Source organism: Heloderma suspectum, chromosome 4, assembly GCF_057233095.1.
Source record: "Heloderma suspectum isolate Gila_16-S chromosome 4, 16-S_ref, whole genome shotgun sequence".
NCBI classification, from domain to species: Eukaryota; Metazoa; Chordata; class Lepidosauria; order Squamata; family Helodermatidae; genus Heloderma; species Heloderma suspectum.
The window spans coordinates 236,256,295-236,279,920 of NC_139461.1; the positions used below are offsets into that span (position 1 = coordinate 236,256,295).

A 23,626-nucleotide genomic window follows, 5' to 3' on the forward strand; every position below is an offset into this window, starting at 1 on the left:
GAGTCTAAGAGCTGCACAATGAAGTGGCCAGAATTACCACTGCATCAGGGGATATGTTCAAAGCCAGAATGTTCCAAAATTGAATAGTCCAAGTAACTGCAGCTTGTGTGTGTTTATGCATGCAAGCGTGCGTATATTTGGATCTGTGACAAAGATATAAAGGACAATCCATTCCCCAATGGCACTTTTCCAATTGATTTCAATGGAATATGGACTGAATCCCTACAAAGGAATCCTAAGCATATTTACTTTGAAGTAAGTTCCACTCAGTTTAACAAGACTTACTTCCCAGTATGTTTACTTAGGATTGTAGCCTTAATTATATGTTCGATAAAATTTGTTCAGATCATGGCTCTGAACTGCAACTGAAAGTGTGTGTGTAGTGTATATTCATGCACATTAATACATACACATAAAGAGAGCCCCTGCCCTCCTAGCCATTTTACTGTCAGTTTCTCTTTTATTGTCTGTCCTGGAAAATAACCATAGCCATAAATCTTCTTTCTAATAACAGGTAGGGCTACATTTTCTAGTATGGAAATTTTTAATTGATATTTTGCCTGTCTGTAACAATTAAAAATTTCAAGGGAGATTAATGACTGTAATAGGTGTAGAAGATTCAACCCTTTATAGCAGGACAAATAGTGAATATTAACAGGTTCACAACAATTTATGAAGGAAATAAAATAAAAAAGAGGGTTCTAAAATGGTTCATTTTCATCACAGATACTGAAATTTACTTTTTTGAAACTCTTGCCTTCACAAAATATTAGATTGTTAATCCCTACACAAACAGTGCAGGATAACTGGGCCACTGCTTCTAAGGACAAAACGGAAGTATTAATACAAGGCATCTTCTGCCTACTCACCAAGAATGAACCACACCACACTTGGTCAGCCACTGTTTGTGTAGTATTTGAATATGAATGGACAGAAACAAGTTGAATGAGTGCAAAGTTCCTATTTAACTTAATCTCTGGTAAGGATGGGCCCAGAATATTCACATAAATCATTTTACTGGAAGCTTAGGGCCTAAACAAATACAGTTGGGTGAGTCTTCTTGAAGTCAAGGGATGAAATGAAACAACAGAATTCCCATTTATTGAAATGGTTCTGGATTTCAACAAATGCAGAGATATAATCCTAACCATACCTCTGAGCTAATAAGATTAAGAATGGGCTGTAAACTCCAGAAAACAGAGATAAAGGGAATGAATCAGGCTTCAATCCTATACATGTCTACGTAGAAGTAAGTCATTACATCCACTGGGGCTTACTCCCAGGTAAGTATGTATAGGATATCATTATTTTTACAGCACACACAATAACATTTCTCACATACAATGGCTGCAAGCGCAGGGAAATTCCCTCAGAACTAATGCTGATCTTGAATATCGATTTCCTGACAGCATTCTCGGGGCTGTACAAAATAATAGCTTCAGGGGAGCTTGCAGGATTTGCCCTTTCACAACTTCAAGCTGACCTCCCCGCCCCACATCCTGGTATTCTATAAATACCCCCCCTCAATCTACCTAAAGTCAGCAGTGCAATCCTAGGCACACTACTAAGACTTAAACTCCATTGAATTCAGCGGGAACGTCTGAATAAACGCACTCAGAACTGGGCTGTCACACACACACCCAACCATGCTGGGGTGTTTTCGTTTGTTTATTTTAACGAGAAGTACCTTACTTTTCATATACCTTATACCTCCTATACTGTGGGGGAGAGAGAGAAAGCTCTTGAAAAGAGAAAGCACAGGTAGCCTCCAACACAGAGGACTCTTCCGGGGGTGGCTAGGGTGGAACTAACTCAGCGTTATATGGAGGGTTCAGCTCTATCCCCATGTGTTGCTGCCCTCAAGATGTCCAGAGCACGCCTAAGAAGGCGCCACCAGCAATCTCCGAGTTGGTTTGCAGGTTGGATGAATCAGAGATCGGAATTAAGATTGCCGGGAGAATTATCAACAACCTCCGATATGCAGACGATACCACCCTAATGGCAGAAAGCGAAGAGGATCTCAAGAGCCTCTTGTTGAGGGTGAAAGAGGAGAGTGCAAAAGCTGGTTTGAAACTCAACATTAAGACAACTAAGATCATGGCATCTGGCCCTATCACTTCCTGGCATATAGAAGGGGAAGAAATGGAAGCAGTGACAGATTTTACTTTCTTGGGCTCCAAGATCACCGCAGACGGTGACTGTAGCCATGAAATTAAAAGACGCTTGCTCCTTGGGAGGAAAGCTATGGCCAACCTAGACAGCATAGTAAGAAGCAGAGACATCACCTTGCCGACAAAGGTCCGTCTAATCAAAGCTATGGTTTTCCCAGTAGTAATGTATGGCTGTGAGAGCTGGACTATAAGGAAGGCTGAGCGCCGAAGAATGGATGCTTTTGAACTGTGGTGCTGGAGAAGACTCTTACGAGTCCCCTGGACTGCAAGGAGGTCAAATCAGTCCATCCTAAAGGAAATCAACCCTGCCTGCTCATTGGAAGGACAGATAATGAAGCTGAAGCTCCAATATTTTGGCCACCTAATGCGAAGAGAAAACTCCCTGGAAAAGACCCTGATGCTGGGAAAGACTGAAGGCAAAAGGAGAAGGGGACGGCAGAGGATGAGATAGCTAGATAGCATCACGGATGCAATGAATATGAACTTGAGCACGCTCCGGGAGAGAGCGCAGGACAGGAAGGCCTGGCGTGCTATGGTCCATGGGGTCACGAAGAGTCGGACACGACTGAACGACTGAACAACAACAACAAAGCAGGTTCCAGAGTGAAGGGCGCAATCCTATTCATGTTGAGACGGGGGGGGGGGGGGGGAGTCCTACGGCTTCCAGCATTCCCAAGCAAGCATGTAAAGGAAAAAAAAAGTCCTACAGCTCCCAGCATTCCCCCGCCAGCCAAAGAAGGGTCGCAATCCTATGCATGTTTAGATGGGGGGAAGTCCTACAGCTCCCAGCATTCCCCCGACGCCCCGTCTTGAACTGGGGCGAGCGCCGAGCTTTGGAGTTCCCCCACCATGTTCGGGACTTCTTTAGAAAGACGAACGCGACGCCTGATAACATTGTTTTCCTTCCATCGGCGGGAAAAAGCTGTCAAGGGATGATAAGTGAAACTGCCTTTAATCGGAGGTCACTTCGGATTGATTTTCTTGTCGTTTGTTTTCCTTTCGCTTGCTTGGTGGTCGTGGAACAAAAGTCCTCAGATCGTTCCCGCCTCGGAGGCACAGTATTTTTTGGTGTGTATTATCCGGACATGCTGTGTACTGGTTAGCGCTACCTGCCTGTTGTTGTCTATTGAGCGTCGTTGACATTCTTTGGAGAGCGAGATATTGTGTGACAGTATTAAAAGCCGACACATTTATGACGTGAATATGTGTTTTCAGCAGGGTTGCCAACGTCCCCCCCCCCCCCCCGTGTATCTTTTGGTTGCACTGACTCAACACCTATACTAGACGGTGCTCATAAGTGGCCTTGTTTTCCTTTGGGGCTGAGCTAAAAACAAAACCAGATACAGTTATGCTACAATCCTCCTACTTACCTGGGAGTAAATCCCATTGAACTCGATAGGACTCGCTTCCCAAAAGAGAGGTGCATAAGATTCTGCTGCAAATTGTTATTCCTAGGATAATATACTGGCAATTTTCCATTTGGCCCTCTGAGGCTGTTTTGGAATGTCATCATGGATCATGCAGTGGTGCAGTGGAGCCAGGGTTCACAAGGATGCAACCCTGGGACTTTTTTTTTATTAGCCGGGATGCTGAAGTCATCTGCTATCCCCCTCAGAATTCCCAGTTCCATCTGAGCTTAGGTACAATTCTCACAGTAGGGGGGTGGGGATGAATTTTCCCAACAACAATCTATTGTTTCCAGCTGTAATGCAAAGTATTTTGGGGTGGCTTGGTCTTGAATCAGCAATTAAGACCCATTAGGATCTGCTCCTGATGGAGATGAAAACAGCTAGAACTGGTTTGTTGATATGGATCTACTTGAATTTTGGGACTCTCCCTGGGGGCATGGCTATAGGGATGGTCATGATGAGTGCCTGCGCCTCAAGATTTACCACTACACCACCAGTCAACAGTATACATACGTATCCACCTATATCCAAGATCAGAAGAATGTCTTGAAAGGATCTGTACTGGGCTGAAGCCAAGAGAAACACTGGCTCTGTGGAAACCTTTTTGGGTGAAATCCAAAGAGATGGAGCGCTTGCAATTCTGAGCCCTTTTTCACTAGCCAAAGTTACCAGTTCTCTTCAATAAACTCCCACAGGCCAATGCTTATATATGGAGCTCCTTCTTGTGTATGAAAAGATTCCTAAATAGGTTGTGCAACCTCAGATTCTGTTGCTATGAATACTAATATTATTCACATTTGTTTTCCACCCTTATTCCAGTGATAGACTGCTTCTCTCCCTGGAGGTTCCATTTAGCCACCATAGCTAAAAGCTGTTGCTAAACCTATTATCATACATGGATTTGTCTAATCCCCCTTTCAAGCCAACTAAGCTAGTGCCCCTCATTGCATATTGATGTAGCAAATTCCATTAATAAGTTTTGTGTTGTGTGAAGAAATAATTTCTTGTCTCCGTTGAATTCAGGGTGGATCTTCCTACTTTATCCTCACTTCAACCCTCTGAGGTAGGTTAGGCTGAGAGGGCAGATGATAGGGTTCAAGGTCATCCAGTGCATTTCATGGCTGACCAGTCAAGCAAAATGTCTAGGGGTTACTACTCCCTGTCTCTCCCACACATTGTGAGTTTGAGCAAGCCTATTCACATCCCTTCAGCTGTTTCCTGTTCTGGGAAACCGAGAATAATTAAAGTCAATAAAGTCTTTAAAACTCTGGTGCAAGTGCTGATTGGGAGGTACAACCCACAGAAACACACAGCTTGTACTCACCTGGCTCTAGGTTTCCCAAATATTGACCATTTAAAGAGGTGTCCCATTTTGGAACAACCGAGCTCCATGGAATGGAATAGATACTTATTTCCAAATTATTCCAGTTCAATTATATATACACACACACACCAGAAAACATGACTAAAGAGTGCACCTTATTTTTAATTTTGTGACTTTATACCTTGGCTTCTATGAAATCACATTCCATTATATCACCCCTTCTGAAGGAAAGCTGCCACATACCAGATCAGGCTATTTTTTCCCCTCTAGTTCAGTATTGCCTACCCTGACTGGCAGTGATGCCCAGAGTGTCAGGCAAAAGTCTTTCTCCTCACCTTCTACATGATCTTTTTAAACTGGAGATGTCAAGGGTTGGATCTGGGACCATCTGCATGCACAGCATATGTTCTGCCACTGAGCTATGGTCCCTTCCCTGTACTAAACTGGATATTCAGCAGGACTTGAATATTTGATCTGGTACTGCAGCAAGTGCTCTAACTGCAGTTAATGTTTGGGACTCCATGCCCCAGGATGAGTAGGAAGACCAAAGACTTGTAATGGTGGACCCGCTTTGAAAGACCAAAGACTAGGCTCCCATATCATGGTAGACCCCTTGGGTATGTTTTTGGAATTGTTCCCATGGATTTTTTTGCCATTTGAAATTGACCAGCCATGTGAATTTGTTAGGAGAGATCCATGAGTATGAAACTAGATTCCTGGTAGCCAGCTCTTTCCTGGAACACTCCTCCTCCCCAACACCTAGTTAGTCAATCCACTGATTTAGGTGTTTCACATGCATGCCTTCACTACAGCCATTCTGAAACTAATGCCATTTTAAGCAAGTATCAGTATTTCAGATGTGGGGAACTACTTTACAATTAGGGCTACTTTATATATTACATGGAAAGCACTTCTCAATAGAAATGACATGCAACCTAATCATGAATGATCACATCCATGTATATAGCTGGATATATTAATTGTTTATGCAGCACAATATAGGTGTATGTCATAGTTGCACAGGACAGTTAATATACTGGGTTCCATATTATTCCTTGTTGTTGTTGTTCAGTCGTTAAGTCGTGTCCGACTCTTCGTGACCCCATGGACCATAGCACGCCAGGCCTTCCTATCCTCCGCTCTCTCCCGGAGTGTGCTTAAGTTCATATTCATTGCATCGGTGATGCTATCTAGTCATTTCATCCTCTGCCGTCCCCTTCTCCTTTTGCCTTCAATCTTTCCCAGCATCAGGGTCTTTTCCAGGGAGTTTTCTCTTCGCGTTAGGTGGCCAAAATATTTGAACTTCAGCTTCAGTATCTGTCCTTCCAATGAGCAGGCAGGGTTGATTTCCTTTAGGATGGACTGATTTGACCTCCTTGCAGTCCAGGGGACTCGTAAAAGTCTTCTCCAGCACCACAGTTCGAAAGCATCACTTCTTTGGCGCTCAGCCTTCCTTATAGTCCAGCTCTCACAGCCATACGTTATTACGGGGAAAACCATAGCTTTGATTATACGAACCTTTGTTGGCAAGGTGATGTCTGCTTCTTACTATGCTGTCTAGGTGTGCCATAGCTTTCCTCCCAAGGAGCAAGTGTCTTTTAATTTCATGGCTACAGTCACCGTCTGTGGTGATCTTGGAGCCCAAGAAAGTAAAATCTGTCACTGCTTCCATTTCTTCCTCTTCTATATGCCAGGAAGTGATGGGGCCAGATGCCATGATCTTAGTTGTCTTAATGTTGAGTTTCAAACCAGCTTTTGCACTCTCCACTTTCACCCTCAACAAGAGGCTCTTTAGATCCTCTTCGCTTTCTGCCATTAGAGTGGTATCATCTGCGTATCTGAGGTTGTTGATAATTCTCCCAGCAATCTTAATTCCGACCTGTGATTCATCCAACCCGACGTTTCTCATGATGTACTCTGCATATAAATTAAATAAGCAGGGCGACAATAGCCTTGTGATACATTCCATGGGGTTTTCTTGGCAAGAATACTGGAGTGGGTTGCCATTTCCTTCTCCAGTGGACCACAGTTTGTCAGAACTCTCCACCATGACCTGTCCGTCTTGGGTGGCCCTGCATGGCATAGCTTATGGCTTCAATGAGTTTCCTTCGCCACAACAAGGCAGTTCCTTGCTGGCTTCCAAATATTTATTTATTATGGGATTTTTATCCTGTCCTTCCAAAAAAAGATACCCCCCCAAATGACTTTACAAATATTTAAAAACCAAAAATATTATCAATAAAAAGAGGTCAGCAGTAGGGAGTGGGGGTGCATGTGTGTGACTACAGCAGCAACTTTTAAAATGCATTTATATGGGCAAAGACCTGTTAAGGTGACTTGCATTTTAAAACAGGATAAAACATAATACAATAAAGTTAAAAACAGCAGTTAAAAATATCAAAAGCCACAGCAATACTCATATAAAATTAATTTATACTTTGGGTAAAAGAGGTAAACGCAGCATAAAACTAATTCTGTCAAGAATTAAGAACAAATTAAAATACCTAGGAGAATAAAAATGTTTTCACTTAATGCTGAAAAGAATGTAGGTGTGAGGCAAAGTCTTCTGGGAAGAACATTCGACAAACCACCGAGAAAGCCCCCTCTCTCATTGCCACCTCAGATGATGTGCCCTTTTAGACTGCACCATTGCAAAGAACACTCTCTAAAATATTTAGGATTTCTATATTGCTATGTTTGTTAATGTAAATCGCCTTGGAAGTATTATAAGCTGCCTTGAAGAGAAAAGAAAAGAAAGGCAGGGTGTATGTACATATTTAAAAACAAATACATAGAGCTTCGGCTATTGGGCAGTATAGAAATGTAATTAAAAGCATATCAGAGTGTTCGGAGTGCTTCACATCCGTTATCTCAGTTAATTCCTCAAGAGCCCTTTAAAGTGAGTATCATTTATTATCCTTATATTGCAGATGGGAGGGGAGGTGGTCATGCCAAAGCTAAGAGATAGTGGATTGCGTTTCCAACTTGGTGCCATCCAGATGTGTTGTACTACTCCTACTATGCTGGCTGGGGTTGGTGGGAATTGTAGTACAACTCATCTAGACAGCACCAGGTTGGAGAAGGCTGCTTAAGGCCACTATGGCTGAGCTGAGAATTATGCCAGGGACTTCCCTGTTCACTGCTCAGACAGTTGCAGCCTGATCCTAACCAACTATGTTCACCCAGAAAAGTCCAGTTGATTCAGTGGGACTGACTTAGAAATAATTATAGGATTGCAGGATCTACTACTACACTATACCACTTCTATATTTAAAACTTATTTCTTTATTAACTATATATCCCACCCTTCCTCCAAGGATCTCAAGGTGACATACATGCTTCTCCCAACTGCCATTTTATCTTCTGAATAATCTTCTGAACAACCCCATGAGATAGATTTGTCTGAGAGCAATTAGCCCAAGGTCACCTCATGGCTGAGTAAGGATTGGAACCCAGTTCTCAACTATCCTAGTCTGACACATTAACCCAGGCTTCCCCAGATGTGTTGGACTGCAACTCCCATAATCCCCAGCCAGCATGGTCAATTACCATTCTGGCTGGAACTGATGGGAGTTGCAGTCCAACACATCTGGAGGGTGCTGAGTTTGGGAAGATTGTGTGAACCACTACATCACACTGGCTCTCATTTTCTAAACTTCCTAATGTCTAAGTCTCCATTATCAGAATCTCTTCATGCCCCAAATGTATTGTCTTCCCACTGTGCCACCACAAAGCCCTATGTCAGGGTATCCTGTAGACTTCCCCAACCCAGTGCCAAATGTGTTGGACTACAACTGCCATCATTCCCATCTAGCACAGCCACTGATATGGCCATTGTTGTTCAAGACAGCTACAACAGCCATGTCAGTAGCCATGCTGGTTGGGAATTATGGGCATTGTAGTCCAACACATTTGGAGGGTGCTGGGTTAGGGAAGTCTGCAGGACATAGATGGCACTTGTACTGAAATATCTGGTAATCCAAACATATTTTTGTTGTCCCTTGTGCCATTCAAATGAAGGAGCTGGGCTGCATTTCCACTTACGGGAAATGATGTTGAGTAACAGCTCTTTCCCCACCTCACAACTTTCTGCATATTAATCTTTGTATCTTGGGACAGAAATATGGTTGACACTTGTGCCTTGTTCAATACAACTTGAGGATAATGTTGATAATTGGCTTAATAAGCCATTTTGATATGCAAACTTTATGGACAGCAAAAAAAGAAAGAAAAAGAACCAACTCGCTCACCAAGTTAGAGCCATGTTTCCACCTTTGGAATTTATCCTGGAGGGAGAAGGATTTTCCAGGCCTTGCACCACCACTGCAGGGCTGAACGTATGCCAGTGAAGTAATTCTGATCTTGAAACAAAGATGAGCAATAAGGATAGTGTGGAGGCAATTTCCTTGCAGAGACCAGCATGTGCTTTGAAAAAGAATGCTAGATCTCTTGGGGAAAGATTTGCATAGTTGTTGCTCTCCTGGATTACAGCAACAATTTATTGTGCTGCTCCACCCTGATAATTAAGGTCTGGTAAGGAGAGTAACTGGAAGAGTAGCTTTAGATTCAGTCTTAAAACACCAGCATGCCTTGCATCCACGTTGTTTATTACAGCCACAATATTTGTAATGATCTTTTGTGCCTTCTGAACAGCAGAATCAGCCCAAAGTTCTTAGAAAGGTAAATGGATATGGGAAGCCCAGCACAAGCAACAGGCTTGGGGAGATAAGGCCTATCTCTGCTGGACAAACTCAACAGCTAAGGAGCTTCCGGGTAATGAGTGGCTGCAGGCCAAGTCCCAACTAAGGAGGGAAGACAGCAGACACCAGACTCTCTGCTCTCCTAATGGGCACAGTCCCATGTAGTTCTTCAAAAGCCTGAAGACATCTCTGTGTCACCTATGCACCATTTGGGATACTGCCAAGGTCTCTCCTCAGGCTGCCCTCACCTTGATAAGTGAAGACAAAGAAGGAACCTGTCTTCCTTTTTTTTGTACCCAAGGCATGGAAAGCCCCTGCTTAACAAAAGACATACATCCCATGCTGGAAGAACCAAGAAGATGGTGGTATTTATCCTGGACTTCTCACCAATGCTAGCTCCAGGTGTTTGAGGGCCCTTGAGCAAGACACCCTCCCTCAGTGACTCAAACTTCTCACCGCCATTGTCTCTAGCTGCTATTGCTGTTCATTCTCTTTCTCAACATTGCTACAACTTGCATGCTTGACAGGCAGAGCTCCAATGAGGAAGTACAGAATGACCAGGTTTGGACAACACACTGCGGTTCATCTTGGGTTATTTAATCTATGATGAGATTTGCACCTGCAGGATCCAAATTACATATCCAAGCCCCACTCGGGCATTGTTGTGTCATGTGAACCCAGTGAGGGTGGGTTATTCAAAGGTTAAACAACCCTCACATAACCCTAAAACAGACCATAGGTTTTGCTAGGGTTGTTTAACCCATGCTCGCTGGATTCGCACAACACAAGAACCCCTGAGCGGGGGTTGCATATTCAAAATGGTGGCCACCTGTGCCCCCCCACATGCCGCATCCTCACAGTGGGTTACATAACCCACAGTGGGCTGCTGTGTTGTGCAAACAGCCGCAGTGGCATCTGCTGCTCCGCCTTTTCACCATGACTGTTGCCAGGGCCAGGATGAGAGGCAGGTGGACAAGCAGGCTGCAATGCTAAAGAGGAAAAGGAAGTCCAGGGGGCCAATGGGCAAGTTCCTGACAATGCCCTCCCTTGATGCCAGCCCTGTCTCACACCTGCCACAGGGACTCTGCAGGACTCTCAGCTATTCCATGTACATCTGGAAAGTGCTTGCTGCATGTATGAATGGATCATAGAGGGTTCTTCCACTTTCAGGCTAATGACTCACAATGCCACAATATATTTAAGGTCTGTGCAGATTTCTCTCATAAAAAAGGGTCCAGAAAACAAGAACAATTATCTCTGTCCTGCCACACATACATTCAGCTGCTGTATCTCACAGAAAGGGCAGCTGAGACCCTGTACTCAGTGATAAAACTGTCCTTGCTTGGAATATTCAACGAATATTGCCAGCAGATACTCATGTTATCTATAAAAAAAATACATTGGACTTGGAAGAAAATGGTCTGATACTGTTGTTTTTAAAGGCAAAGAATGCAGAGACCAGGTCAAGACTAAGACATAAACACCACTCAAATACAGAGAATCTCTGACACATTCTTGTGTAATTACAACTATGCAGAAACAAAAGGTGCCATGGCAGCTAAGGACTAATTAGTTTATTGTGACATGAAGTTTAGATTAACACACACAGTCTGCTTGTGCAAATTCAAGTCTGTATTTCTTCTTGACGCTCATTTACATACACAGGAATTCAAACGCACGCATACCCACACATGAAGCTGGAAAAGGTATTTCAAATATTCGGGAGCCGACATGGAATTCAAAAGTATTCAATGTTGCCTCCTAAAATCTGAAATACTTTCAGCTCCGTAAGGGGCTGCTTTTTGCAAGTACCAAGCCCAGGCAACTAAATGTCTAGGATTTTTCAAGACAGAATTGTAAAACAACTTACTCCAAAAGAATCCTATTGATTCAATGGAATTGCTTTGATGAGTTGTTTGGGGATTTCATACAGTGGGAATGAACATTATGAGGTCAACTGATTAGTATTCATAAATGTCGTGAAGCTGAGGACGCTTCCTTGGAAGAAAGTTCTGCTGACATCACACCTGTACACTAATAGTAAAAATCACTGAATGTAGATCCCTATGTAGCCAAAATGGCACCATCTGGGCATGAGAGGGAGGTATCAGTAGGCTTGGGGGAACCCCAAGGTTTGCAGAAGTTTAAAAAATATTTAGGGAACCCCCCCCCCACAAAACAATTTAATGAGAATTGAGCATGTTCAGTGGGCATTGAATGATGACTGACTGGAGGAGTGGGGGATGGAAACTGGGATGGGAATGGAATGAAGTATCATGGAAAAGGGTTGACTGGAATTCTGGAGAGGAGCACTCCACACTGCAACATTTTGTTGCAGGTTCCACCTGTTAGGAAAATGTGTTTCAGATTGGAGTGCAATGACACATCCACAAAGTAGCACTTGTGTTCCCAGCAGTACACCACCTTAAGAGGCAATTGAAATAAGCAGGTACTTTCCTGCTGGAAGTACCAGTATCACTGAAATCAGGAAGGCAGTTATGCAGACTCTACACTGTTTTCACAATTTCCCCCACCAGTCATGTGGATGGACAAGAAACCAAGACAAGACAGGATGCACACAAGGACTCCAGCAGTGGATGTACTGAATGCATCAAATAAGCCATGTCTGGGGATACCCTAACAGAGAACAGAACACAGGAGGCTCATATGCATATATCCATGTAGGAAGTAAATAAGCTACGGTACCTGCAGTATTTTGCAGTACATGAGGCTTTTTGCACCATTTCCTATGGTGGCTTGGGATGGGGATATCTTTGCATTTCCTAATGCGTACACACAAGCGACAAGTGTCCACACAAGTAGATATTCAGAGGTAAGTTGATCAGAAGAACCACACAAACATGTATTAATCCAGCAGGTAGCAATAACCATTTGTCTATCTCCTTCCCTTTTTGCTGTATTGTCTGAGTGGCCCTCAGACATTCAAAACTGTTGTGGGGAGAAGAAGCATAAGTCAGTTTGGGGCAAAGCATTTGTTTTTGACATCTAAAAGTAAGTCCACACATCTCCACGTGCAGGGAAATCAATGAATTGCCTCCACATCTTGAAGTACATGCGTCATCTTGTGGGTGCACTCACTTTCAAACGTTCTAAACTAGCAGAAGAAATAAGTGTAACTTTCATTACTATTCTATGCCACTTTTCTCAAACTTTCTGGTAAGAAGTCCAACCTTGCTGAGTATAGACTACATTCTTATCATCTACTACAACTTTTACTTTATCAAAGAGGGAATGGATAACCAATAGATTAAGATGAAATTGGAAGGAGATGTTCAGCAGGGGGTGGGAGGCATTTCATCATGGTCCAGTGAGATTAACTTTATCAGTTATGTGGATGCAGGAGTGAACAAAATTTGTAGGTGATTCAAAATCAGGGAGATTGCAAACACTACTTGTTTTCATTGGCTCACCATTGCAATGATGTCTGTGTTATTAGCCAACAACACACTGGAAATGGCAACTGATAAGGTAATATTCACTGTCTGCATCTTGTTTTCCCCATTTCAATCCCCTTTGACATAATTGTTTACACCTCTCCCTGCCCCCTCACCCATGCCCTGCCCTGTACGTGAATATAGATTGGCCAGTCTGAAATTAACACTTCATGCAGACGAGTAGACAGTGTCCATGAAAACTTATGCCAGAATGAATGAATGACCGACTGAATGAATGAATGAATGAATAAATAAATAAATGTGTTGGTCTTTAAGGTGCTACAAGGCTCTTTGTCATTTTTGCTGCGACAGAGTAACATGCGACCCCCCTGGAAATTGTTTTGAACCTGTTTCTCTTTGGGCTACCACTATCATTTCCCTTAGGGATCTTCAATAAAAGTGTCTGAGTTAGGATGGGGGTGCATCACCTGAGGCACTAACTCCTTAACAGCTGAGGAGAGAAAAGCATTAGGAGCCTGGGTTTGCACCTGTTCTCCACTCTCTCTTTTCCTCTGTGTGAGCCAGACCATTTGAACAGTCTGACATGCAGGCTCTGGGGGTTTGGAATAAGCCAGTCTCTCCACAGCTTACCAGCCACATCTTTCTGCTCCTCACTTCCATTTGGTTTGCAACGTGGCTGAGAGCAAACATGAACTCTGATTTTCCCTCTGGCATCACAGCATCAATAGGGGTGCTGCCCTTGTTCTAGGACCCTAATCCAACCCGTGTGATTCTACACCTAGAGTGACAAACCACTGGCTTACGAGCTGCATATTTCACATTCTCTGAGTTGGGAGTGGGAGGTATTGCAGTGGTTTGACTCCTACTTGGAGGGTTGGCTCCAGAAGGCGGTGCTTGGGGAACATTGCTTGGCCCCATGGATTCTCCAATATGGGGTTCCAGAGGGTCAGTTTTGTCCCCATGCTGTTCAACATCTACATGAAACCATTGAGTGCGGTCATCCAGAGTTTTGGAGTGCGCTGTCATCAGTATGCTGCTGACACACAGCTCTATTTCTCCTTTTCATCTTCTTCAGGTGAGGCTATGGATGTGCTGAATCAGTGCCTGGCTGTGACAACGGACTGGATGAGGGCTAATAAACTGAAACTCAATCCAGAGAAGTCTGAGATGCTGTTGGTGGGTGGTTCTGCTGACCAGATGGAGGGTGCTCAACCTGTTCTCGATGGGGTTGCACTCCCCCTGAAGGAGCAGGTCTGTAGCTTGGGGGTCCTCCTAGAACCATCTTTGTCACTTGAGGCTCAGGTGGCCTCAGTGGCATGGAGTGTCTTCTACCAACTTCGGCTGGTGGCCCAGCTGTACCCCTATTTGGACAGGGATAACCTGACTTCAGTTGTGTATGCTCTGGTAACCCCCAAGTTCGATTACTGCAATGCGTTCTACATGGGGCTGCCTTTGAAGATGGTTCAGAAGCTGTAGCTCATGCAAAATGCAGCAGCCAGATTGATAACTGGGACTAGAAGGTCTGCACATATAAGACCAACTCTGGCCCACTTGCACTGGTGGCCTATATGCTTCCGAGCTCAATTCAAGGTGCTGGTTTTAACCTATAAAGACCTACATGGCTTGGGACCACAATACCTGACGGCACACCTCTCCCAAAATGAACCTACCCATACTCTATGTTCAGCATCTAAGGTCCCCCTCTGAGTGCCTCCTCTAAGGGAAGCTTGGAAGGTGGCAACGAGGGAGAGGGCCTTCTCAGTGGTGATCCCCCATCTGTGGAACGAGTACCCTGATGAAGTCCACCTGGCACCAACATTGTTATCTTTTCGGCACCAGGTTAAGACCTATCTCTTTTTTTCAGGCATTTGGCAGCACATGATGAGTTTTAATCGGTCCTGGATGTGTCTTTAGTTATGACTGACTGTTCTAAGTTGTTTTTAGTTATATGTTGTTTGTGTATATTGTCTGTGTGCTTTTATGTAAATGGCTTTAAAACTTTTTATATTGTATTTTAATGTTTTAACTTCTGTAAACCACCCAGAGAGCTCTGGCTATGAGGTGATATAGAAATATAATAAAATAATAATAATGTGGAGGAGGAGAAAAGAGAGATGGGGAGATGCGGTGGGAGGGCACATGCACACACAGACACACTGCACTAGGCAGTCTTGCAATGCTGCAAACTCTCTCCACTTTTGGCTCTGGTTCTGTCAGGCATTGACTGTGGGCTCCAACGGACTTTTCCCACGGGTCAATGGCCCTTCATAGAAAAATTCCCAAAGGGGTAGTCTGTCGCAGCAAAACCATCAAAGAGAATGGTAGCACTTTAAAGTCTAACAAAAGCTTTTGTAGACTTCAGTCTACTTCATCTGCTGCACAGTTACATTGAGTTTCAGATATATACACACACAAATTCTCAGAGGGAATCGAAATGCAGACAATATAGACCATTATAATTATTACCTTAACAGTAGCCTTTTGCAAGATGGGTGATGAGACAGACAACCTAGCACTGGTGACCTGATTAACACATATAGACCTGGTTCGCATGAGACAACATCCCACCCTGGTTTAATCTATCTGCGGGGGCTGTCATGTCATGCTGAGTACCCGCAGGTACCATTTTTGCGTGGCACTCACAGGTGCCCACTTTGCCATGTCATGTGAACCTAGGTGGCAGGAGTTGTTTGAGGGTTAGCCAACCCTCAAATAATCCATGGCTTGTTGTAGGGTTGAGGGTTGTCTAACAAGGTTTTGTGTTGAAATCTGTATCTGAAGATCCTTTGCTCAAGACTGGCCACTTAAGGTCAGTGACTTCCTGTTCACACATCACAGCAGCAAATCCTGGGTTAATTAATTAGCCCAGGATTTGCCAGGTTGTGTGTTGTGCATGAGCCACAACTGCTTTGTAGAATCAACTTCCAATCCGCCTGATCAGAGGTTGTTGCATGATGTCAGCAGCTGGACACTATGGGTTATTCATGGGTTAAACAACCCAAAGTTAGCCTAAGAACTAATTGCAGATTAGGCAAAGTGGCATTGGTTCATGTGGAGCATGCAGCCTGGCAAAAAGTGGTTTAATTGTAATGTGCAAACTGGTTAGGCAGGTCTTGGGAGGTTGAAATGTTTCCCACTGGTTTTTGAATATTTTTATTTCTGATATCAGATTTGTGTCAGTTTATTCTTTTGTGTAGAGACTGACCTGTTTGTCCTGCACAGAATGCAGTAGAGCATTGCTGGCAAAGGATAGCATATATCTAAACATGGTTGCGTATATATACACTTGGAACTCAGGATAAGTCTTCATACATCTCATAAAGTGGACTGTAGTTCACAAAAGTTTTTGCCATCATCAATTTGTTAAACTTTAAGTTGCTACAAGAGTCTTGTTTTTTTCATAGGAAAAGAGTTTCACAGTCATACAGGGGGAAAGGCTGATCTTTCCAGAGGAAAAGTTTCACCTGCCCTACAACTTAGTTTCATCCTATAGTGTGAGATAAATTTAAACCCTCTCTCTCTCTCTCTCTCTCAAACTCAATTTTTTTCAATATCAATATAAACTATCAAAATGCAAAAATGGCAAGAAAAATGGAAATAGTGTAGATCCAGATTCCCCAACCCAGTGCCTTCCAGATGTTTTGGACTACAAGTCCTGGGTTTTCTGACAATTGGCTATGCTGGCTGGGGCTGATGGGTGTTGATATCCAAAACACCTGGAAGGCACCAGGTTGGGAAAGGTTGGTGTAGATAAATGTGTAAAAGTTGGAAAGAGGAAACAAATGCTCAGGTACAAGATATAGGAATACCCGGACAAGCCATAGTAGCAGTGCTGAGAATGATTTAGGGGTAGGGGTTAGTGAACATGAAGCATCACTGTGATTTTGCAACAAATAAGGTGAAGGTCTTTTCCTATTGCATCAACAAAAGCATGGCTTCAGAAGAACATAGAATGGGACTCTTTATCATTACTTTTGTCATAAAGTACTGATATAGTTCCAGCTGCAGGTTACAAGAGGTCATTTCCAGGCACCCCCAGTTCAAAATGTTACTGGTTAGTAGGAAGGTTTCAGTATCAGAGAATAGGCACAGAGATGACAAATGGGTCTAGAAGAAATCTTAGGTGGAAAGGATAGAGAAACAGGGTATGGTCATCTTAGGAAAAAGAAGAAACACTGAGGGGGATATGCTGAACAGTTTTCACATATTTAAAAATATCTTAGAAGAGAAAGGACAACATACTTCCTATTGAGGATAATACAAAAAGAAATGTCTTTCAATGAAAGGGAAATAGTTTTTATTTTTAAAATGTAACATCCTGTCTTTTTACACCTATGGTAGAAAAGCCATAAATCATTAAAAACAAAACTGGCTTGGATCCTAACTTTCCTTCCACGAACAGCGAACAGTTCATGTTCATGGAATGGGCCTTTCCCTCCTCACTTCCCTTTGCAGCTCCATGTGCCCCCCCAATATGTTGTTGGAGGTTGGGGGGCCCTTGGGAATGGTGTAGGATATAATGCAGGGTGTTGCAAATGGATGGGGTGATGGAAAATGCCCCCCTTACACAAATGGAGGAGCAACAAGATCCAGGCCACAGTAAATCTGAATTAAAAACAGTGAGAAAGAGCCATTCATTCTGATCACATTTCACCTATTCTGTGCCACTGACATTGGCTGCCTATTCATTTCCGAGCTCAATTTATGGTGCTGGTATTAAGCTCTAAATGGATTGGGGCCAGGCTATCTGGACTTACCTGCTCTCTGGTCCATCAGCAGGAGTTGTTAGGCTGGTGAGTACCACAGCCAGGGCTTTTTCTGCGGTGGGCCCACACCTCTGGAACAGCCTCCCGAGGGATATATGTTTGGCCCATTCTTTCTTGGCCTTTAGGTGGGCTCTAAAGACCTTTTAATTCCAATTATCTTTTGCATGAATGTGGAGCTGTAAATGCTTTTATTTGCTGCCACGATTTTAATGTTTTTGTATGGTGGTGGTATTTTTATCTGGTTCTTTTTATTTGATCTATTGATTTATGTGCTGTTGTCATGCTTTTTGGTGTGAACTTATGTTTTAATATTTTTATGTTATCTTATTATGTTTTATTGATTACTAGCTGATATACCCGGCATTGCCCGGGATGTAATTTTGTCATAGGCACTATTTGTTAGAAACACATTAAGGTAGGTTTATGCTTTTTGGAAAGGCCCCATAAGAAAGGCGAAAAGTTGAATCCACCAGACTTGATTAAAAAAGCACAACGATAATGAGCAGATTGAATAAAAAACACTACTAAAAATGCAAGAGACTGAATCTGTAAGCACTACTACAATATAATCCACACCTAATCTAATACCACTATTAAAATGTTCAACAGAGCCTTCCTTGCTAGATATTGCAGGAACAGGGGAGAGAAACTAATTGCTTTGCACAGCCAGAAAAGAAACCATGAGTAAAGGGGAGGGAACAAATGGCAGCCAGCCAATCCAAGGTGAAGGAAGTCAGAGTGAATGGGAGAGAGACCAATAGAATGAAAGATGGCCAATAGGATGACTCATAGCTGAAATCAGAAACCTGGCCTGTACCATGATTGAGAGGGTGTACTTGTTAGTAAGGGAAAGTATAAACAAAGTAATAATGTAACTCAGTGACTCCTGTCATACACTCCGGCAAGTGAGAATGTGAACTAAAAGCGGCATCAACTCTAGGGCCCAAATGGCAGGCTCAGTGGGCCCCTACAGTGTGATTACACCCAGGGCAGCTCCCCCTTATTACACACGGCCCTGCAGCCAGCCACAAACACACAAACAATTTTTTACTTTTATATATATAGAAGATTGTAAACGATATTGGGATGATCTATCCTGAAAGGTGGTTTAAATATCCATTAAATAAATAACTACAATCAAGATTTCGGTTTAAAAAAAAAATCAGATATCTCAGCAGTCAAAATAGGACTTAACCTAGTTAAGTCCTAGGTTAAACTTCCTAACTGTAGCAGTAGTTCAGTAATGCAATAAGCTGTTTTTCGAGATTGTAGAACGCCCTTCATTGTGAGGTTTTAAACAAATTGGGCAGGCATCTCTCAGGGAAGGTTTATGCCAGGTTCCCCTATTTCAGGGTAAGGAATTGGACTACACTAGGTCCCTTCCCAATCATGATTCTGTTATTGTGGCTCTGTCATACTGGAGAACAATACTTCCAAAATAAGCTCTCCCTGTTCATGCAGCATATGTTCTATTGATGCCAATATACCAATGTTATTGTTACTTACTAGCAGCAGCGGCGGCGGCATTTTCAGCATGCATGGAGCTTTACAGAGTATACACAAGGAGAGAGCAACCTGCTCCCAGGACTTACAGTCTATAGACAACAGAGGAACTGCATCCGAGATCACTTGCATGATGCCATCTCTTCCTTCAGATCCCTCCCCAGCCCCATATTTTTGGTGATGTTTTTGGCACAATCCCCATTCCCTAACGTTCCAAACACCCCTTTTCAAAGAGTATCTCTGGATTTCTCAATACAATTCAAAGGAAGTTATGGTATGTCTTTGAAGACTTAAAAAAAGGGGTTTAAAACTCTGTTGGGGAAAGTTTTGGTCTAGTCTAGGATGTTGAAGTACATGACTTTTGAGATTCCTTGTCACACTCTAATCCTGAGATATTCCTGTTTGGCCACCTGATCTGCCCTTCCTGTTCCCTCCCATATGTCTACCATGGCTAAAACAATACTGGTCCCAAGCATGTTTATTTAGTATTAATAGGCTGTTCTATGAAAAGTTCTCAGTGCACCTTACAAGGAATAAAACAAATAATTGTCTTGCATTTTTAGCCCTTGCTACCACAGTTGTTGACTGATCAATGGCCACACACAGGTCTAAGCAGTTATTTGCAGACAACGGAGAATGACTTCTTAGTAGTGTCTGGATGCCAGGTACGATTCTCCTGCTAGGGCTGCAGCTTCCCCTGGTAGCTGTATTCTAAGTTTGTTTAAAACTCCTACCTCATATGATTTATTACATTTATATCCCACCTTAAGGTAGGTTAAGCTGAGAATTAGGAGGTTGAGCAGAGTCTCCCTAGGCCCAGTCAATCAACCCATTACCCCACAGGGGCTGCCATAGGCAGGGCTGCAGTCTTCATAGGGCACTGTGAAGTGGCCATACGGAAGATCTCAACAGCTTTGCTCTGGAGGAAGTAGGGCTGCTTCCTTTCTCCAGGAAAGAGACCGCTTTGGGGTCTAGGTGGGAAGGCTCAGACGGGCGGCCCGGCTTTGCTCCGTATAGGATTTTCTTGCTTTCCAACGTTCCTGTCAAAGAGCTTCGGCTTGTAGACTTTTGCGGTGGGCGTGACCCGTTCCCTGTGCAAACAAATAAGAAGTGGATCCTCATGAATATGTAGCTCCCCTCGACCAATTAGAGCGCACCGGAGCTCCCTCTCAGCTGTTTTACTCACTGAAGGCGTCAAGAAACTTTTCCTGCTTGGGGAAGGAGTTCAGCGCTCGTTCAGTGCCTGGAGCGAAGCTGCCGGACTCGAGGGCAGTTTCCGAGCTCTTCTCCGCTCCAGCTGCCGCGCAAGATGAGCGCAGCCGTGGAGGAAGCCGCCTTGCCGTCCATCTCCACCTTTGCCGCCTTGGTGCCACTGGAAGACAGGCAGCCCGAAATGGTACGGGTGTGGGCGCGGGCAGCTCTTGGGGAAAGCGGTTGAGAGGTCGGTCAGCCGGAGGTGCAAGCGACGCCTTACCCCAAACGGCTCTTTACGCATCATCGTATTGATAACGATGATACGATTATAATAGGAGGCAGCTTCGGAAGTGGGAAATTACGAAGGGAGGATCGCGAGTTTTTCTCCCTTCCTTCTCGGAGTTTTTCATTTGAAAAACGCCCCAGGCTCTTTCTCCCCCCCTGCCCTTAGGGTTCCCAGATGCATGTTTGGGACGGCAACAGCCACTCTGCTTGGCTCTATGAAGCTTCACCCCCTCCCCTTCTAACCCTGCCCGGCTTTGCTGGGGCTGTTCTTGGTCTTTACACTTGGGGGGGCGGGGGGAGAATCCAAAACAAAAACGTGGCCAATTTAAATAGCATAGGTGCAAGATCAGCGACGACCTCGAACCAAAATGATTTTTCGACTCAGTTGTGTAAAGCTCTATCGGTCTTATTATTTGGGGGCACTAACTTTATGTCAATTTAAAAAAAAAAAAAAAATCTTGGCGTTGTCATTCCGGAGCCTCACATTCCTTTGGCTAACCGCACAGGGCTAAAATGCCATTCTCAACATCTTGGAGGATGGGCAGGAGAGACTAGAAATGTGTGTAAATGAACTGCCCAGGGAGCTTTGACTATTGAGTAGTACAGAAATGTAAAATAAATAAATAAACGAGCGCTTGAGCCTGGTCCAGGAGTACGTGCAGAGATTAAGCAGGGTGGAGTCCCCGATGCAGTTGATTTGATGCTTGGGCAGAAAAGTTTGCTCTGGAAATTAATAGACCTCCTTACCCATCTGGCAGCCCGATCCTATGTAGAATTAACCATCTCACCCCCGGGCAAAAATTACATTGCTTGTAATGATTTCCGGTTGGCAGCCGTTTTTCAATTAAAACGAAGTGGTGAAGCCGACGAGCAGGAGAGAGGTGGGTCCCCCCCGAAACCAGCATCTTGAGGGAGGCGATTTTGAGCAGAAAACGGCCATCGGGGAAAGGCTGAGGCGCTCGTCTCCCTCTTAAAATCGCTTCCTTTCCCTCCCTCCCGTCCTTCTTTAAAGGCCGTTGGGACTTCCTGACACGTACTTAAGTGTAAACTGTACTTTGCCCTCGAGTGTGACTCAGGTTCTGCGCGGTATGGAGGATACGTCGGCGCGGGGTCTGCCTTAGCAAGGCAGAGGGAGCCGGGCTCCTCGGTGACCTCTCTCTGAGGGACTGGGAAGGGATGCGGGTGGCAAGTCCCCTCGACGGGCAGCCAAGAAGAGCTGCACTCCGTATGGGGAGTCGGTTCGGTCGAGACCTCCGGGACCCCCAGTCGAGCAGAACCCATCTAACATGGGGGCGGGAGGGGGCGGGGCCCAAGGGGTCACATTAATTCGCTCCTCCATAATTATCCGCATTCCGACAGGAGATGGGTACATGAGGAGAGCCGATGAGGAAGCGATGCAAATTCAGTCTGGACTCGCCGATGATCCGAAGCGTGCTGTGTAGACGCAGCGCGGCTCCTTGACGGGAGCGGGTGGGAGTCGTGGGGGGAGGGGGCGCCGAGCGGCTCGAACCCGAAGCGAGCCGAGCGCCAGGCGCGCCCCCGCCCGCTCGAGCCAAGGAGCGCGCAACCCGTCTTTCGGGTTTGGGGGCGCCATAAACAGTGCCGGGTTCTCCCCCCCCCCGCTTTCGGAAGCGTTAACCCTTTCCGCGCCCTAACCCCGCCGCGCTCCGCCGCTCCTCTCTCCCGCAGAGGCTGCTGCCTCCTAGCGCGGAAGGCGCCGCCGCCGCCACCATCAAGAGGGAAGCGGACGACCTGGGCAACTTCGTCGACCTGGAGTTCATCCTGGCGCACACGACCAGCGGGCAGCCGCCCCACGGGGGGGTGGCGGCGGCGCCGCCTCCTCACGCCAACCCCAACTACCCGCTGCCCGAGACTCCCGAGAGCTGCGGCACCACCTACGACAGCGACGGCTCGGGCTACCAGCCCCCGCACAAGTTCGCCGCGTCCTACCTGCCCAGCCCGGGCCACAGCTACGTGGCCGAGCTCTTCACGCAGGACCTGCAGCAGCAGCAGGCGCCCCCGGGGCCGGGCCACTGCGAGCTCCAGCGGCGGGAATACACGGAGCTGCGCGCCCCCGGCCTGGCCCACCCCGCCGCCGGCCTCCCGCGGGGCCTGTCCCTGGAGCACCTGCGCGTCAAGCGGGAGCCCGTGGACGGGCACTCGTGCATGCTGAGCAGCAGCCCCGACTGCCTGGACCACAAGCCCCTGCTGATGCAGCCCGTGAGCCACCAGCAGCAGTGCCTCCCGCAGCACGCGGCCTCCTGTTTCCCCGGAGAGCAGATGGGCCCGGGCGCCCAGTGCCAAGCGGCCGGCGGCGGCGGCGACCTGAGCGCGCAGATGGCAGCCGCCCAGCATTACCCGCGGGGCCCCCACCTCTTCCAGGCCAACTTCGCCGCCGCCGGGCACATGCCGCCCCAGTTCCATGGACACTTCAGCGTCTTCCGGGAGCCCTTGAAGCCCGCCCAGGGCCTGCACGGGCTGCTGGTCACGCCGCCCAACTCGCCCGTCTTGGATTACTACGCCCCGATGGCCCCCCCGGAGGAGTGCAAGCCCAAGAGGGGCCGCCGCTCCTGGGCCCGCAAGCGCACGGCCACCCACAACTGCGAATACGCCGGCTGCGGCAAGACCTACACCAAGAGTTCGCACCTCAAGGCGCACATGCGGACCCACACGGGTAAGGCGCACGGCCGGCGGGGCGCTGGCTGGGGGCGTCGGCCGCGTGGGGGCACGCGCGCTCCCTGGGCTGCTGGGGCGGGGGAAGCGGGCGCGCGCTCCCGACTGCGGGCGGGGGCGGCTTCTTCCCACGGCCGCGACAGGCGCGCGGTAAGGAGAAGGCGCAAAAGGGATGGCGCAGCCGC

The 23,626-nt window shown here is 45.8% G+C and overlaps 2 protein-coding genes across 6 annotated transcripts in view; one reads left to right on the plus strand and one right to left on the minus strand.

Moving 5' to 3' along the window:
- Nucleotides 1-9,731, minus strand: part of DMAP1 (DNA methyltransferase 1 associated protein 1) — a 187,250-nt gene extending 177,519 nt beyond the window's left edge. Inside the window, exon 1 of the mRNA XM_084852733.1 lies at nucleotides 9,155-9,731. The gene's annotated coding sequence lies outside the window, so the exon portion shown is untranslated. The remainder of the gene's footprint in view (nucleotides 1-9,154) is intronic.
- A 10,751-nt stretch (nucleotides 9,732-20,482) lies between these two features.
- The window catches only part of LOC146348276 (uncharacterized), a 69,607-nt gene continuing 66,463 nt past the window's right edge, over nucleotides 20,483-23,626 (plus strand). For 4 of the 5 annotated variants that reach the window (XM_084852736.1, XM_084852734.1, XM_084852735.1 and 1 more), the window contains exons 1-2: nucleotides 20,487-20,685; nucleotides 22,458-23,442. In XM_084852736.1, coding sequence (XP_084708862.1) covers nucleotides 20,599-20,685; nucleotides 22,458-23,442 — 1,072 coding nt within the window. In that variant the 5' untranslated portion in view covers nucleotides 20,487-20,598. Of the gene's footprint in view, nucleotides 20,686-22,457; nucleotides 23,443-23,626 lie in introns of all 5 variants that reach the window. The other variant, XM_084852739.1, reaches the window with a different exon arrangement.